The following is a 19,492-nucleotide window of genomic DNA, read 5'->3' as shown; positions in this document are numbered from 1 at the left end:
AATCTATGAAAGTACTAGAAAAATGTAAGTGCTATATAATCTTTGAGAGAGGAAGGTCTTTCTAAATATGTCGCCAAAATCAGAAACCACATAGGAAATGATGGATAAATATGACTGCACACAAATTAAAAAGAAAAATACCCTATAATGATGTAAAAGACAAAAGGATAAGCTAGGAAAAGTGTCAAATAAGAATTGTTTAAAAACATAAAGTACTTGTAGAAATTAATAAGAAAAAGCAAGAGTCCTATTAGAAAAATGAGCAAAGAAGGTAAACGGGTAAATACCAAAATGAAAAAAATACACAAGTCTAATACATGTGCAGAAATGCTCAATCTTACTAATAGTCAGAAATATGTAAATTAAAGCAATAATTAAATGCTATTATTTTTGCCTCTGAGTTTTGCTGAGATTTAAAAAAATAACACCTAGCACTGGCAAGAAATAAGAATATCAACTCGCATACACTGTAGGAGTGTATAGTAGTATAAATCTTTTAGATGACATGCCAGTATATATTTTAAAAGCTTTAAAAATAAGCATGATTTAAAAAAAAAAAAGAGATGGAGTCTCACTATGTTGCTCAGGCTGGTCTCGAACTCCTGGACTCAAGTGATCCTCCCACTTCGGCCTCCCAAAGTGCTGGGATTATACATGTGAGCCACTGCGCCTGGCCCAAGCATAAATTTTGATTAAGTGATTCCATTTCTGAGAATTTTTCATAAGGAAATAGAGATCCTCTCAAAGATGTAATGTACAACCAAATGTTTATGTCAGTCTTTTTTTTCCATACACAGAACATTTTTACAATTTATTTTTAATTGAAAAATAATTATGTATGTTTAGATCAAAATGTGATATTTTGATCTATGTGTACATTGTTGAAAGAAGCTAATTAAGATATTCATCACCTTACCAACTTATTTTTTTGTGATGAGAATATTAAAAAGCTCATTTTTCTAGCATATTCGAAATATATATTATTTAACTGTAGTCACTATACGGTGCAGTAGATCACTGATTTTTTTTCCTCCACTCCAACTTAAACTTTGTGTTCTTTGATCAACATCTTCCCTTTCCCCATTTTTTCTTTACCTCAACCCCACCTCTGGTAACCGCCTTTCTACTCTCTGTTTATATGAGATTGACTTTTGTAGATACTACATATAATTGAGATCATACAGTATTTGCCATTACCTGCCTGGCTTATTTCACTTAGCATAACATCCTTTAGTTCCATTTATGTTGTCTTGAATGACAGAATTTCCTACTTTTTTTCAGGCTGTATAGTATTTCATAGTGTATCTATGCCACATTTTCATTATCCATCATCTCTTGTGGAACACTTAGGTTGCTTCCATACCTTGATATTATGAATAATGCTAAAATGAACATGGGAGGGCAGATATCTCTTCGATGTACTGATTTCATTTCCTTTGGACGAATACTCAAAAGTGGGATGGCTGGATCATATGGTAATTCTATTTTTAGTTTTTTGAGGACCTGCCATACTATTTTCTGAAGTAGCTGTACTAGTTTACACTTCCACCAACAGTGTCCAAGAGTTTCCTTTTCTCCACATCCTCCCCAAAACTTGTTGTTATTCACCTTTTTTATTTTTTGAGATGGAGTTTCACTCTTGTCACCCAGGCTGGAGTGCAACGGCACAATCTCACTCACTGCGACCTCCTCCCTCCACCTCCCGGGTTCAAGTAATTCTCCTGTCTCAGCCTTCCGATTAGCTGGGATTACAGGCATGCACCACCATGCCCAGCTAATTTTTGTATTTTTAATAGAGACAGGGTTTCACCATATTGGCCAGGCTGGTCTTGAACTCCTTACCTCAGGTGATATGCCTGCCTTACCCTTCCAAAGTAGTGGGATTACAGGTGTGGGCCACCGCACGCAGCCTTATTCATCTTTTTGATAACAGCCATTCTAACAGGAGTGAGGTAATATCTTATTTTGGTTTTAATTTGAATTCCCCTGATGATTAGAGGCATTGAGCATTTTTTCATATATCTGTTGGCCATTTGTATCTCTTCTTTGAGAAATGTCTATTCAGATCCTTTGCCCATTGAAAATGTCAGGTTATTTATTTTTTCTATTAAGTTGAGTTCCATTTCAGCCTTTTTATAATGATAGGAAATATTGGGAGCAACTCTAATGTTCAGCATTAGGGAACTGGTTAAATGAGTTTTGGTATATCCATATGAATGAACATTAGGCAGCCAGTGAAATTGTGATATAGGTGTATATTTATTGATATGGGAAGATGTTAACAGTAAAGGAAGGTTTTTAAAAAGCAAGGTCTGCAACTTGCTTTTTAAAGTTACAAATTGGTCAAAGCAGATTAAAAAACAATATTCATAATATTAAGCTAATTTAGTAATTGTATCAAAAGGCTTATAGTGAATACCTTCTCAATGAACATGTATGTTTTATGGAATTTTAAAATAATTCCAATTTTTATTTTAGATTCAGGGGCACATGTGCAAGTTTATGAGATAGTTATATTGTGTAATGCAGAGGTTTGGGGTACAACTGATCCCATCACCCAGGTAGCGAGAGCATAGTACTCAATAGTTTTTCACCTCTTCCCCCTCTACTAGTTTCCAATGTCTACTGTTGCTATCTTTATGACCATGAGTATTTATGACATTTAAAAATATTGAGAATATATGTATGTATAATTTTTGATCTTCTAATTTCATTTTGGAGAATATTTTCTAAGGAAATGATCAGAAATTCAGACATATTTAAGTACAAGTTCTGTTACTAAGTGATAAAGGAGGATAAGCTCTCAATGATGTTAAAATGTATAATTATAGTAACATCTGGAAACAATTTATTAAAACAATAAGTCATTATTCAATATTGAGAATATGATTAATAGTTATTTTCTTACACATACTTTTCTGTGCTTCCAAATTGGGCATGTATACTTTTTGAATCTGAAAAAAAAGTTAGAAAAAAGGGCAATATTTGAAAAATACTTACACTGGAAGCCGCCATGGTATATATTAATTTTATATTTTTTTGTATTGGTAATATTCTTTCAAGTTACATAATAAAAAATGTATAAGATGAATATTTGTTATATTCGTATTGTCTGATTTTGTAATTCATTTGCTCTGGTTTCTCTTTTTTTTGTAATTCAGGATGATGTGACACCTGTTTTCTAAGTGTTAAAGGAGCAAAAAAACCTCTGTTTAGCCCTTATTCTAGTTCTTTGAATGCTTACTCCAAAAGAATTTTTTTGACCAAAATCTTAGAAATGTGATGAGAAAGAAAGGCTGATATTGGAGTGTTACAAAGTGTATAATAGAAATGCAATAGCAATACACAATCCAGCCATGTCACATTTGCTCCTTCCCTAGTAATGGTTCAAAAACAAGTTTAATATAAAAATTCATGAATATTGATATTCAAGCATAATAGTCCTTGAATGGAGGTAGTGGGAGTGATATGAGATGGAAATACTTTTCTTGATGTAAGCTTGTTTTCTCCAGGAAGAGAAAGATTTGTTTCTCTTTAAATAATTATGTTCTTTTTTTTATTATCTCTATCAATTTGTTTATCATTCTGAGTTGCTAATTACAAATATATTTTTTTCTATAGCTGGAAGCCAACATGTGATGTTTTTCGTAAACATGAAGATTATATGCAGGACCAATTTACTGTTTATCAAGAAACTATTGAAAAAGACAAGTATAGTACTTATATGAAGTTTATCAATTCTATAAGTTTGTATTATTAGGACATGGTATGTAAGAATGTCAGTTGAAAAATGTAGACATTTTGTACTCAAGGAGTTTTTTTTTTTTTTTTTTTTGAGATGGAGTCTCGCTCTGTCCCCCAGGCTGGAGTGCAGTGGCATGATCTTGGCTCACTGCAAGCTCTGCCTCCCGGGTTCACGTCATTCTTTTGCCTCAGACTCCCAAGTAGCTGGGACTACAGGCGCCCGCCACCGCGCCCGGCTAATTTTGTGTATTTTTAGTAGAGACAGGGTTTCACCATGTTAGCCAGGATGGTCTCGATCTCCTGACCTCGTGATCTGCCCGCCTTGGCCTCCCAAAGTGCTGGGATTACAGGCATGACCCACCATGCCCGGCCAGGAGTTTTTGTTTTTAAGTAAATGTAGTGTTTTGGACTCCTTGGGTGCAGTGGAACGTCTACCTACTTGTTGTAAAGCTCTCTCTAACCCTAGATATATTTAGATATGGCCTTAGATATAAACTGTTTCTCAGTGGCAATTATTATAGCAGAGTCCATCAATTAATGGTCTTTATGAGTGAACTGTTTAGGCAAACATCTCGGGGAATAGTTACCTGTAGAATTAGCTTATAACAAATTTGGGATATTGATTTCTGAATGGTATTTTATATCAAACTTCTGTTTTTTAGACAGCTGATTTAATGGAGTGGTTATATTCTAATAGAGAAACACCGATAATTGTATGAATTTATTTTATTATATGTATAATCACATTGTCTTGGGGATTAAATATAATTAGTGAATGTAATGAAACAAGACAAGAGACTTTGAACACATTATATAGCATAAAAATTTCACCTAATATAAGACATTGAAATGTTTTTATTTTTAATATAATTGGATGAGAGCAGTATCTATTTTTATATTGTAACTAAAACGTGCAAAATCTAGAATGCAATACTCTATATATTCAAAGACAAGTCTTAAGAAAAGGTAGGGACTAAAGTTATAGATATAGACTTCATTTTGAAATCATGGAAATACATGAGATTGCCCATGGAAATGTATGGAGCAAAAAGAGGAGAAAGCTGGAGTATGCCATCATCTAGAGGGTAGGCAGAGGGTGGGATCAGTGAAGGAGACTTGTCTTGTCATTTATACATCCTGCTTCATTTAAAAAAGAATTTTAGATGATTTGACTAAATAATCATCTTGAAAGGATAGTGTTGAAAGAAACTAGATTAAAAATCAAGGCTGCAGGGAAGTAAGGAAAATATAGGAAGTTGAAGCCTTTGATGAAGTTAGAAATTCATACTATGTATCCCGCACATTTGTTAGATATAGGCACGAATTAAGCTTTCAAATTCCTAGTAGTCAAGGCATTGTGGAAATATAATCAGTGTGGGATTCATAATATTCATTTAAAAAAACAGGTCAATTGCTTAGGATAAGTAGAGGCTTTTCCTGAGGTTTGAGAGAAATTTCTCCTCTGGGTCCTCTAAAGGGGAAATTGTGCAGTGTGCTTCAGTGACCTCCCCCAGCCCCAAACACAGTATATATAACTGCTTCTTATAGCATCTGTCAATGTAAGTCATGACTATAAAACATTAATTCTTAAAAATGATTCTGTGAGAAGCTAAAGCAAACCAGTTAAAATATGTACTTCTCTAACAGTGTTTGTTATAGAGGACTTCCGTGAGCTAACTGAAGGTATTAAAGTGAAAACAGTTGTCTGTTTCTTTCTTAAACCAGCTACATAGCTTAATTGAATTGATGCTTCAATACCAGGCATTTATAAATGGAAAATAACTCATTTGTTGGTTTCATGGATAATGGAGGAAGTAGAGGCACCAGTTGCTTGTTTCTCCTAATCTCCCATCCCTGTTCAAGTCATTCATGAAAAATAGTATTGCTGGCACAGATGAGATAATAATGGCTCTTGTTTAACTATGACTTAGCTATGCTAGGCTCTGCCAGAGTTTTTATATGGAGTGTGTTAGAAGAGTGAGCATGAATATACAGTATGAATAGGGTGGATGTGGCATATTCATCTCACCTGGAACTGGTGACCCAGGCTTAATTTTCTTATAGGTATTTCTTCCCTGGACCATTTTTCCCAAGCGATTAAATAGTAAGTGGGTCTTAATTAGCAAATATGCGTTTAGAGGAATAGGAGCTTGTTTGGGACTCAACTGCTTTTCCTTGCTAAAGGGGACAGTTTAGTAATATTCAGAAATTAAAACTTTCTTAAGATTCAGACCCGCTGACTAGCACAGGGCTGTTATCCTTACTTTTCTTCTCATGTGTGCAGTTTTTGAAACTTGCTCTTCTCTAATCTGCTAAGGTGAGATAATCCTCAGAGTATCTTTTAAGAAACTCCCCCATAGAGTATACCTTGATCCAAGAAATGAGAAAATCTTGAGGAATGTAAGGACTATATATTTTCAAAAATTTTTCTATGAATTTTTTTGAAACTAAGTATTTGGTAAGAATTGGGGAAAAAGAAGATTTAAGAATATATTTTCTATAAAGAACTGGATTTAACATTTTCAATGTTTTCGATTAGAGTTGGCAAGCTTTTTTGGTAAAGGACCAGATAGTAAGTATTAATATTTTAACCTTTGTGGGCCAACATCTGCCATGACTACTCCACTCTGCTATTATGGCACGAGAGAATTTCAGATAATATGTAAATAAATGAGCTATGGTCTAATAAAACTTTATTTATGGACATTGAAGTTTAAATTTCATATAATTTTAATGTGTTATGGAATATTCTTTTGATTTTTTCAATAATTTAAACATGTAAAAATCATTCATAGTTCATGGGCTGTACAAAAATAGGTGGCAGATTAGATTTGGCCCATAGACCATCGTAATTTTGATTCTTGTAGAATCGAGCACAGGTCAAATAAGAAAAAAAGGTTATTTGAAGGGTTTTTTGTGTAGGAGCTGGTTTTTTGAAAAGATAAACAAAATTGATAGACCGCCAGCAAGACTAATGAAGAAAAGACAGAAGAATCAAATAGATGCAATAAAAGATGATAAAGGGGATATCACCACCGATCCCACAGAAATACAAACTACCATCAGAGCATACTATAAACACCTCTATGCAAATAAACTAGAAAATCTAGAAGAAATGGATAAATTCCTCAACACATACACTCTCCCAAGACTAAACCAGGAAGAAGTTGAATCTCTGAATAGACCAATAACAGGCTCTGAAATTGAGGCAATAATTAATAGTTTACCAACCAAAAAAGTCCAGGACCAGATGGATTCACAGCTGAATTCTACCAGAGGTACAAGGAGGAGCTGGTACCATTCCTTCTGAAACTATTCCAATCAATAGAAAAAGAGGGAATCCTCCCTAACTCATTTTATGAGGCCAGCATCATCCTGATACCAAAGCCTGGTGTAGACACAACAAAAAAAGAGAATTTTAGACCAATATCCCTGATGAACATCCATGCAAAAATCCTCAATAAAATACTGGCAAACCGAATCCAGCAGCACATCAAAACGCTTATCCACCATGATCAAGTGGGCTTCATCCCTGGGATGCAAGGCTGGTTCAACATATGCAAATCAATAAATGTAATCCAGCATCTAAACAGAACCAACGACAAAAGCCACATGATTATCTCAATAGATGCAGAAAAGGCCTTTGATAAAATTCAACAACGCTTCATGCTAAAAACTCTCAATAAATTAGGTATTGATGGGACGTATCTCAAAATAATAAGAGCTATTTATGACAAACCCACAGCCAATATAATACTGAATGGGCAAAAACTGGAAGCATTCCCTTTGAAAACTGGCGCAAGACAGGGATGCCCTCTCTCACCACTCCTATTTGACATAGTGTTGGAAGTTCTGGCCGGGGCAATCAGGCAGGAGAAAGAAATAAATGGTATTCAATTAGGAAAAGAGGAAGTCAAATTGTCCCTGTTTGCAGATGACATGATTGTATATCTAGAAAACACCATTGTCTCAGCCCAAACTCTCCTTAAGCTGGTAGACAACTTCAGCAAAGTCTCAGGATACAAAATCAATGTGCAAAAATCACAAGCATTCTTATACACCAATAACAGACAAACAGCCAAATCACGAGTGAACTCCCATTCACAATTGCTTCAAAGAGAATAAAATACCTAGGAATCCAACTTAGAAGGGATATGATGGACTTCTTCAAGGAGAACTACAAACCACTGCTCAATGAAATAAAAGAGGACACAAACAAATGGAAGAACATTCCATGCTCATGGGTAGGAAGAATCAATATCATGAAAATGGCCATACTGCCCAAGGTAATTTATAGATTCAATGCCATCCCCATCAAGCTACCAATGACTTTCATCACAGAATTGGAAAAAACTACTTTAAAGTTCATATGGAACCACAAGAGAGCCTGCATTGCCAAGTCAATCCTAAGCCAAAAGAACAAAGCTGGAGGCATCACACTACCTGACTTCAAACTATACTACAAGGCTACAGCAACCAAAACAACATGGTACTGGTACCAAAAGAGAGATATGGACCAATGGAACAGAACAGAGCCCTGAGAAATAATGCCGCATTATCTACAACTATCTGATCTTTGACAACCCTGACAAAAACCAGAAATGGGGAAAGGATTCCCTATTTAATAAATGGTGCTGGGAAAACTGGCTAGCCATATGTAGAAAGCTGAAACTGGATCCCTTCCTTACACCTTATACAAAAATTAATTCAAGATGGATTAAAGACTTACATGTTAGACCTAAAACCATGAAACCCTAGGAGAAAACCTAGGCAATACCATTCAGGACATAGGCATGGGCAAGGACTTCATGTCTAAAACACCAAAAGCAATGGCAACAAAAGCCAAAATTGACAATTGGGATCTAATTAAAGTAAAGAGCTTCTGCACAGCAAAAGAAACTACCATCAGAGTGAACAGGCAACCTACAGAATGGGAGAAAATTTTTGCAATCTACTCATCTGAGAAAGGGCTGATATCCAGAATCTATAATGAACTTAAACAAATTTACAAGAAAAAACAAAGAACCCCATCAAAAAGTGGGTGAAGGATATGCACAGACACTTCTCAAAAGAAGACATTTATGCAGCCAAAAGACACATGAAAAAATGCTCATCATCACTGGCCATCGGAGAAATGAAAATCAAAACCACAATGAGATACCATCTCACACCAGTTAGAATGGTGATCATTAAGAAGTCAGGAAACAACAGGTGCTGGAGAGGATGTGGAGAAATAGGAACACTTTTACACTGTTGGTGGGACTGTAAACTAGTTCAACCATTGTGGAAGTCAGTGTGGCGATTCCTCAGGGATCTAGAACTAGAAATACCATTTGACCCAGCCATCCCATTACTGGGTATATACCCAAAGGATTATAAATCATGCTGCTATAAAGACACATGCACACGTATGTTTATTGCGGCACTATTCACAATAGCAAAGACTTGGAACCAAGCCAAATGTCCAACAATGGTAGACTGGATTAAGAAAATGTGGCACATATACACCATGGAATACTGTGCAGCCATAAAAAATGATGAGTTCATGTCCTTTGTAGGGACGTGGATGAAGCTGGAAACCATCATTCTCAGCATACTATTATTGCAAGGACAAAAAAGCAAACACTGCATATTCTCACTCGTAGGTGGGAATTGAACAATGAGAACACATGGACACAGGAAGGGGAACATCACACCCTGGGGCCTGTTGTGGGGAGGGGGTAGGAGGGAGAGATAGCATTAGGAGATATACCTAATGCTAAATGACGAGTTAATGGGTGCAGCACACCAACATGGCACATGTATACATATGTAACAAACCTGCACGTTGTGCACATATACCCTAAAACTTAAAAGTATAATAAAAAAGAAAAAAAGTTTAATGTCCTTTTGCAAGAATTAACTGTCTCACTCAAGATTTGTGCCTAAATAGATGACCATCCACTACTATTGGAGCTGGAGTAGGTGATAAAATTTTCTTCATAAAATAGTTACGAGGTACATTTGATGGTGAACACAGAGTTGTAATACATAGAACATGACTTCATGTGATAATTTTAGCTAATGAAAATTGAAGATTAAAAAGATATGGTTTTAGAAGTAGCTGAGCTGGGGAGAGTAGAGACTCAGAAGCCAGGGAAGATAGAGGTTCCACAAGGAGTAAGTGATCAGAAGAACCAGGTTCTGCAGTGTCAATTAGGATGAGTACTAAGAAGAGATCATTCATTTGGACAAATTTGATCATTGGTGACCTTGGGAAGAATAGCGTCATTAAAATAGTGGGAGTAGGAGTTAAATTGAATAGAATTAAGAAGTGAATCACTCAGGTAATGAAGAAAAAGAGTCAAGTTGAGAAGTGTGGTGGAGTTAAGGAAGGTCTAAAGGGCAGACAATATTGAGGGAAGCAAGAATAAGAAGACATTTGATTTGCCTTTTATGTTTAGTAGACTTTAACAGTGTATTCACAAAGTTTTTAGATCTGTTGTTATATAAACATCATTTCTTTTAATTTTAACAGAGAAATGTATCATGATTATATATGTCAGTATAAAGAAGTTTTGAAGCAGTACCAACTAAAATACTCAGAAACACCCTTTTCACGTGAATATTATGAGAAGAAAAGAGAACATGAAGAAATTCAAAGCAGAGTGTTGGCATGTACTGAACAATTAAAAATGAATGAAACAATTTTTATGAAATTTCGAGGTATTAATATATTTGTTATATTGTTTTAATTATGATATCTTTGTAATGAAAAGAATATAATAATCAGCTTATGCTGTGACTTTATTTTTCAGTGCCTGCTCCCTTTCCATCACTTACTAAATGGACATTAAACATGTATCCACAATAGTATTTGTACTTATAATTTTTATTAGATAAGCATTATTTTGTTTCCTTTGTGAGAATAACATGGATTTGTTTTGTGTTTAATTAAAATATTTAAAAAGTAATTTTAAGGGTCATCTTGGATTCATTTTCATGTATATTCATGTGATCAGAAGCAAGCAACTTTGGTGAGAATAAAATGGCATATGTATTTGGGTTTAAGTGGCGTGTCTTAGGAACCAAACCAATGAAAATGTTATATTGGTCTGTCTTACCAAAGAAAATTCCAGTTAAATTGCTTATTACTTGTTAGAATGGAAGGTGCAAAGGAGGTGAGTTACATTTATTCATTCATCATTGGAAACCTACCTTATGCCAGGCAATACTGAAGACGATACAGAGCTCTCTTCCAAGGAGCTCTGGGTTTCGTAGGGAAGACTGACATGTAAATAAATAATTCTAATACAGTACCACTGTAATAGATGCCTAAGTAATTCTTAATTGGTCTAAGTCTCACCTGTTTGTCAGAGAGATCTTCCCTGATGATGAACTTGAAACTTTAATCCTCTTTCAACCTCCACAATCCTTCATATGCTTTCCTATCAGATTATAACTCCACTGTTTGTACTAAGTCTTCTTTATCCCCACATCCTACCTTGCTTTCTGTCTGCTTCATTCTAAACCATCCTTTTAACTCTTCTGCTGCTAGCTTCTTCCATGTTTTGGTTTTAGTCTCTTCTGTTTTTTGTTGTTCATTTGCTGCCCATTTGCGCTTTAACTTCTCAGTGGGAAGGGGCCAAAGTTAGTAGACGCTGGTATAGCAAGGGTTTAGGGAGTTGGATGTGGAATGGGATGACATATAAGGTTGCATGACAAACAGGAAGAGGTGAATGGAGGTAGGAAGATTTGAAGATTAGGATTTAATTATCTGTACCTAACATTTTAATGGAAACTTGATAACAGTAGACTTATGATTCACTTGAAATTTTATATGCTAGCATATAAATCATGCATATTTTAAGGCAGAATAGGAAAGCCCTGATTAATCTTCTCTGGAATTCTTGTTAACTGTCACTATTCTATCATTTTCAAATTCTCCTAAATGGATTGTAATTTAGGACATTGTATTAGCTAATAACCACGTGGAATGTATTAATAGCTGAGGATTTTTTACTTGAAATTGGGCACAAATCCAGTTCAAGCAGAAAGTCCAAGTCGAAGATCTGCCTCTCTTTTGAGTTCTGTAGGGTACACTGATGAGCCTTACAGAGCAAGAAAAGGGAAATTTGGTCAATTTTGTTTTTCTCCAGCATACTGTTGTTGGCTTGAAATGGGTATACTTTAAATATTGTCTTTGAACAAATAAATAATGGAAGCATAAGAAGTTAAATTTGGGCCTGAACTATGTTTTATTAGTTATGCCAAGTGACACAATTAACTTTAATTTAAAAAGCAAAAAAAAAAAAAACTACCCTGTGAAAATACTTAACTGAAATAATCCTAACAAATATTTTGTATGAAATGTTTTTTTAAGCTCAGTATATAACATAAACAATAAATTATCTGTTAGTCTGCCAAATGTTTATATTATTCTCCTGTTTTGAGATACTGTTTTTAATATTGCTTACTGTTTATATGAAACATACATATAAATGATGTCACATAATATTAATCATTTCTGATATGGCACATATATTATAAATATAAAATTTACTTATATGACATAGTTCCTTAACATAAAAAGTGTTAATTTGAGATGTGAAACACAAGATATTCTTAAACATGCCAGCAATCTTACCAAAAGTTCATCTGAATTGAAGAAAGAAGTAGATGAAATGGAAATAGAAATTAATTATTTAAACCAGGTATATATTTTGTTATATATTTCTAATATGTGTATTAATGTATAAGTATAATGGTATGTTAGTTGACAGTTTTAGAAGAGCTATTTTTAAGAGAGCCTAATGTGGAGAAAGGTTTAAGATAATTTAGATTACCTTTGGAGCCAAAAGGTATTTTAGGTACTGAATATATTAATTTTTATTTTTTATTAATTTTATTAATATATTTTATATTAATTTGTATATAATTTAATATATATATTTAGGTACTGAATATATTTTGGGGAATAGTTTAGCTTTCTTTGAGGTCTGAGGAGAGAACATGAGGAAGGAATAAGATGCAACATAGTAACAGGATTTTAAAGGTATTAAAAGATCTACGCCAGTGTTTTTTAAAAAGGTAGTAAATAAAGAATTTAAACTTGAAAAATATATGACTATAATCTTTAGCGAGCTAGGCTAGAACTAGTTTAGCCTTTAAACTTTTCTTGGAAACATTTGGATGTCATCTATGAAATTGTGGCTTTTATTTACATAGCTATGATAACCCATCAAAGTCGCTTCCAAATTCTGAGAAAAATTTGAATATGATACCTGATTTTCTAAATTTTTGAAAATTATGTTAAATACTGTATACTTATCTTTCATTAAGTATGAGGTACCAAATAACAGTAATATCATTTTAGTAAACAGAAGAAAGTAGATGCCATTTCCTTTAAAATATATGGTAACTGTCCTTAATGTAAGGAATCAATGTCTACTTTGCTTATGATTATCTGTTTTTAAAAAGATGGGAGTTTGTTAAAATCTACATTTGCCAATGGAATTGTAAGGAAAAGTTAAACGGGTGTGATTTATTGTTAATTTTGTTTTTGTTTTAATAACTGTAAATAGAAGATAGTAAATACTATCAAAAATATGAATCTTATGATTATATAGAAAAAACATAAGATAAAGCATATCTTTTTTACTGCTTTGCAAGTAATTATTTTGTTTTGTGTTCCCAATTGTCTTTTTAGCAGATATCTAGGCATAATGAAACTAAGGCTCTTTCAGAAACTCTGGAAGAAAAGAACAAAAATACAGAAAACAGAAAAGAACTGAAAGAAAGGTATAGGTAACCTTTAAAATTAAATTTTATGTGAACAGATATTTTGCATCTAAAAGTTTGATTCTATATTCCATCCCAAACCACTAATATTTACACAGTATCTGTAAATTTTGTTGTGCAGGCTATTTTCTATTAATTTCTTATGAAAAATATTATTAACTTAAATATTATGAGCTAATACTAAAATCTGCTTGTTATTTAGTAAGGCTGAAGATAATGCATAAAGAGAAATAGAGTAGCAGCAGCACATCTGCTGTTCTAGAACCTGTCAGTTGTATAATTCATCCAGTGTTTTCCATGATGGGCCAGCAATAGGAGTAAAACAGAAACAATGGTGGGAATAGCAAGGTATTTACTTTTTTATCACCCTGTCCACCTTGACCAGTTCTTCCTTTGCTATAGAGTGAAGATGAGTCAAAGCATGCTACTAAATGTGTGGCATCGTATTTCCTTGTCTTTTGTTTTAATGGCGATAAAATAGAGATCAGTGATAGAGGCCAAAAAAAAAAAATAGATGGACTTTGCCTGTTATCGTATGACAGAAAAATAGATGTATTACTATTGCTATTTCTGACCAACTTTTACTTTTCCCCCCTACTTATATCCTTTTTCATTCTTCTGAAACTCCTTTCCTCAAGTTTCATGGCCCTTAATCTGATTTTTCAACACACTCTTCTGTCGGGTTAATTTCCCTGATCCTACTTTTTTTGGATGTGTTATTTTCTTGATTCCTCCACTCCCATGTACCACATTCAGTGCAAGTGTGTCTTTAATTTTATAATGAAGTTAATTGAAAAAATAGGTAAATAGACAGAATTTTACCTTATTGACCGCCTTTAAGAAAAATTCCATGTATTGACAGAAACATATAAATATTTAGTCATTTTTAACTCAATATATATTCTGACACTGTTTATTCTATTTCTTCAATTTAGATAAAATTTAGTGAAAACTATTCTTTCAGTAAAAAACTTAAAAGACCCATTTATGATTATAATACTGTTTTAACAATTTCTGTATTCATGTTGGTTGATTTATTTCTGAATATGTCTTTTTAAAGTTTAAAGTACCATGAAATCTGAAGCATGCTATTTGTAGTTACAAGTTTTGGCTTAAAATGTTTTTGACATGTGTAGGAAGTCTTTTGCAATGATTATATTTTAAAAATAAGAGTGGACTATATTGAGAAGAGCATTGAACTTAATCAGGGGAAATGTGTTTTTGCTCTGACACCACTACTAAGTAATTCAGTCATTTTGGGCAAATCTATTAAATTCTTTGGAACTCAGTTTTATTATCTGCAAAACGAGGGGTTTTATTATATAGTATCTAAATATGCCTCCTAGCTTTAAAATATGTTAATTTTAACTTATCTAATATTTAATGTAATTCACCTTTCTCTTTAGAATTTTTGGAAAAGATGAGCATGTACTTACATTGAATAAAACTCAAAGCAGTCAATTATTTCTTCCTTATGAATCTCAGAAATTAGTAAGACCAATAAAGATGCATTCTTCAGAACCAAGAGTTGCAGGTATAATATCTGTTTGTTATTCAAAAACATCATTTTTTTTTGCAAACACACAGAAGAAATAGAAGGAAGCAATTTTATTTATCATTTGGTGTAAGTAAAAACAATACTGGAGACCTATAAACTCAAGAGAGTACTGCTTTGAATCTTTCTGAGAGCAAACAAAATATGTCTTCTATACCTAACTTTTTTCTCTTTGAGAAAGGAATTATTCACACAATAAATTTCAAAAAAAGTGTTCTGGCCTGGTTGCACAGCTGTTAGAGGAGGATGAAAAATTACATATTTTTCATTTGAGGAGTTGATTATCAATATGTGTGACTTAGGCAGGTAAAAGACTTATGCTAATAGTATCTATAACTTAGTCACTGAGATATTTGAATCAAGTTTCATTCAGTGGCTCTGCAGATTAAATTAACTGTTAGGTTGGTGCAAAAGTAATCATGGTTTTTGCCATTGCGTTTAATTAAAATTTAATGGCATTTACCATTACATAATGGTTTTGGCATTAAAAGTAATGGCAAAAATCATGATTACTTTTGCACCAACCTAATACATTATATTAGATTAACTACATTGGCTGGTTTCTTTGTCTTCTCAACCACTCTGTCTTCTTTGGTAACCCATTATAAAGGTACAGTTTTGTCAGTTGGTCTTTTGTCATTTCATCTTCATAGTTATTGTAAAGCTATTATATAGTAAGGAATTAAGAGTTTTAAAATAATTTCATAATTCTGTATTTTAATTTAAATTAAAAATTCATGGAGACTTGATTTTCTAAATTACAAGTTTAGGTTAAATATTGGGGAAGATACTTGATTCTGTTTCCAGCATTGATTTAAAGTAGTACTATTTAATAATCTAGATATGAAAGAAGAAAGTTCTGCGAAGCAGTCAAAGCTTGCCAATATTGACTTTAGACAAAAAGAAAATGATACACAGGTAGGTGTCTCACTTTTAGTAGTATAAATTAAATACCTGCTTGCATTAAATGTAATAATGAATGTACTGCCCTTAAGACACAGACGTGTGTGTGTGTGTGTTATAAATTTATTAAATCAGCCATTAGTGCAAACTCAAGGTCTAAAAAATTTAAAGGTGTTTCAATATGGCATTCTGATTATATATTGTAACCTGTCCCCTTATTCCTGAAAATAATAGAAAAAGATATTTTAAAATACCAAGCTCTGTACATAGTAGATACAAAACTGTGAGAAATCCCTGAAGGAAAATAGCAGGATTGGATTGAAGAGGGAAATTATTGCCCAGGACATGCATAGGAGAATACCGTTCTACAAGATAAAGGTATACGGACGATGAGTAAGGTAATTGGTTGCGTTACCTCAGTGGTAGTTAGTTTACTTAACCCCCTGTTCATCTTATATCCACTGTATCTTTGGCCAGGCATCAGCAATGGAATGACTGTCTCCAGGTGGAAGCAGTGAATATGGAAGTTTAGGTGAGAGAGATAGGCAGGTCCCCTGGGTGGTTCTTGATGCCCATGAAGAACAAGGAGCATACCACCCAGAGAGCTAACTGCTGGTGGCACACTTTTTTATCTTTCCCCATTCTTCCTGAAAATAGTCCAGAGGGAAAGCCTCAATGAAAAATATAATTGTTCTTCCACTGGTAGTGGTGACCAAAGTAATTAGTGAAACTCAAGTGTAAATATGTATAACTTATAAAAATTTTTAAATCTGGTACTGAAATTCCAGATGATGTCAATATGTGATAAGGGTGGAAAGATAAATGAGAAAAATAAAAGTTTACCAGAGTTCTATTTTTTATTTAAGGATAGAGGTAGGGAGAAGATATGAACGCTGATGAACTCTATACATTGTTGGAAAAATGTAAATTTATGCATACATATTAAACATTTAAGGGTAACCACCAGAAGAGAAATGGAATGTGTTAGTTTTAAAACAGTAGAAGAAAAAAGATAAGGCAAAATTAATTAGACCAACAAAAGACAGTAATGGGGGTAAAAATAAAACAGTTAGAAAGCATTGTAAATAGAAAACGAATAAGGTGCCAGAAATAGTTCTGAACAAATTAGTAACCACAAAAATGTGACTGGTTTAAACTCCCATTAAAAGACAGAACTACTTCTATGGGATATATAAACAAATACAGGTATATGCTATTAAAGCAGAAGAGCGGAAACAACTTGACATTTAGGCTGAAAAAAAAGAAAATATATCAGGCAAATGCAAACGAAAACAAGGCAGATGTAACAATGTTGTACAAAATAGAGTTCAGGGTGAAAAGCATTAATGGGGTAAATATATTTCATATTTTTAAAAAGAACAATTTACCAAGAAATTATAAAAACCACAATACACTAAATTATTTCAAGTTTCAAAATATGTAAAGCAGAATTTGACAGACTTTCAAAGAAATGGTTGAATACACAGTTAAAACAAGAAGCTGAATATAGCTCTCTCCAAAAAGAGTACTGATTGTGAGTTTAGGAGTTGAGTTTGGCTACATGTGAAACAATACAAAACCAAACCAGTGAAATAATAGCATCTTAAACAAGATAAACATTTATTTTTCTCTTACTTGCCATAAAATTCTAAAGTAGGTCATTCAGATTCAGGACTGATAGCATCATCTCAACAATGCCATTATTTCTCAAGCTTCATCTATGTTTTCTTTTCCTGCTATTTTTCATGCTATGCTTTTACCTCTAGGTCACTTCATGGTCAGAAGGTAACCATGTAAATTTGCCTTCCAGGCAGGAAAGAAAAAGGGGAGAAGGGCTAGCTGAGTCAGCCCCATTTTTAAGGATTTTTCCTAGAAGCTCCGTAAACAATTTATGATATCATTTCATTGGCCAGAACTTGGTCATTTGGGTACCTCTATCTGCAGGAGAGGTTGAGAAACAGGGTTTTTTGTTTGTTTCTTTGTTTTTTAAAGTAGAACACAAGGAGAAATTAGATTTTGGATAGGATAGGCAAATGGCAGTTTCTGCCACAGAGGTAAATCAAATAGGGGAAAAATAAATAAGAATTTAGGGAATCTGAATAGCACAATTAGCAAACTCTGTGCCCAACATACACAGAATACAGTTAAGTTTTTATTTGCAATATTCACCAAAATTGACCCATTACTAGAATAAAAAGTATATCTCAACAAATTCTAAAAAGTGCTATTTTCACTTACCATGATTTAAAAAATACAAGTCAAACACAAAGATAGCCCTCTCCCAAAAAACTAGCAAGATAAAGAGGGGGATCTGTATGTCCATATGTCAAAATGTTCATTATTTTTCTTCTTTCATTGAGGTATAATTCATATACCATGAAAGTTACCACTTAAAAGTGTAGATTTAGTGGTTTTTAGTATATCATAAGGTTGTGTAACCATTATCACTCTAATTCCAGAATATTTCCATCACCCGAAACATTTGTAAATATTATCAAAACATAGTAATTATAACAGTGTGGTGAAGGAAAAAGACAAAGTGATCAATGGACTACATAAAAATAAAAAACATATATGATAAGAGACACTAACAAAGTTAAAAGACAATAACAGAATGAGCAAAAGATTGGTATCCACAATGTATACTATATAAAGAAGTACATAGTAACTCTTACAAATTAATAAAGAGATAATAAAAATGGACAAAAAATAAGAAGGCAGTTTATAGAAAAGGAAAGCCAAAGGATCACTAAACATAACAAGATGCCAGACCCCAGGAGTATGGGGAAATGCAAATTAAACCACTGACGTGCCTGGTTTTACCTATCAGGTTAGCAGACTTAAAATATTTGCTTGGTAACATTTAGTGAGGTCAAGAATAGTGGAAGTGTAATTTGGTACAACCACTTTGGAGGACTGATTCACAGTATAAATTTATTACAAATAAAAATGTATATACTTAGCAATTCTACTGCTTGACATCTACTCGAAAGAAATATTTGAAATATTTATACAGGTATTTGTACCAGGAGACATATAGAGACATGTATTCTCCTTGCAGGTGTGTCCAATCTTTTGGCTTACCTGGGCCATACTGGAAAAAGAAGAATTGTATTGGGCCACACATAAAATACACTAACACTAACGATAGCTGATGAGCTAATAAATAAATAAATAAAATAAGACCTTGAAAAAAATCTCATGTTTTAAGAAAGTTTACAAATTTGTGTTGGGCCGCAGTCAGAGCCGTTTTGGACTGCATGCAGCCTGCAGGCCGTGGGTTGAACAAGCTTGGTTTAAAGCATACATCAAAACAGTAGCATCACTTGTTCTTTAAAGGAGGTTGACACTTTTTCTTATAGTTGAAGAGCACAGTAAGATGACAGAATTAAGATCAATGTCTGTTATAACAAAAATAAATGAGATAAACTTTTCTGTTAAAACTATATTTTGATTTTGAGTCAAATAACAAAAAGCAGGGACTTTTTAAAATGAGTGATTCAAGGAGAA

The 19,492-nt window shown here is 33.4% G+C and overlaps 1 protein-coding gene across 13 annotated transcripts in view; it reads left to right on the top strand.

Moving 5' to 3' along the window:
- C15H14orf39 (chromosome 15 C14orf39 homolog) overlaps positions 1 to 19,492 on the top strand; it is a 50,031-nt gene that overhangs the window by 4,137 nt on the left and 26,402 nt on the right. For 7 of the 13 annotated variants that reach the window (XM_055097668.1, XM_055097661.1, XM_055097662.1 and 4 more), the window contains 7 exons: positions 3,622 to 3,711; positions 10,262 to 10,449; positions 10,542 to 10,584; positions 12,317 to 12,437; positions 13,433 to 13,524; positions 14,931 to 15,058; positions 15,921 to 15,997. In XM_055097668.1, coding sequence (XP_054953643.1) covers positions 3,622 to 3,711; positions 10,262 to 10,449; positions 10,542 to 10,584; positions 12,317 to 12,437; positions 13,433 to 13,524; positions 14,931 to 15,058; positions 15,921 to 15,997 — 739 coding nt within the window. The remainder of the gene's footprint in view (positions 1 to 3,621; positions 3,712 to 10,261; positions 10,450 to 10,541; positions 10,585 to 12,316; positions 12,438 to 13,432; positions 13,525 to 14,930; positions 15,059 to 15,920; positions 15,998 to 19,492) is intronic. The other 6 variants (XM_055097663.1, XM_055097669.1, XM_055097670.1 and 3 more) reach the window with 1 other exon arrangement.

This window comes from Pan paniscus, chromosome 15 (assembly GCF_029289425.2).
Source record: "Pan paniscus chromosome 15, NHGRI_mPanPan1-v2.0_pri, whole genome shotgun sequence".
Lineage (NCBI taxonomy): Eukaryota > Metazoa > Chordata > Mammalia > Primates > Hominidae > Pan > Pan paniscus.
This window is presented reverse-complemented; position numbering and strand designations above follow the sequence as displayed.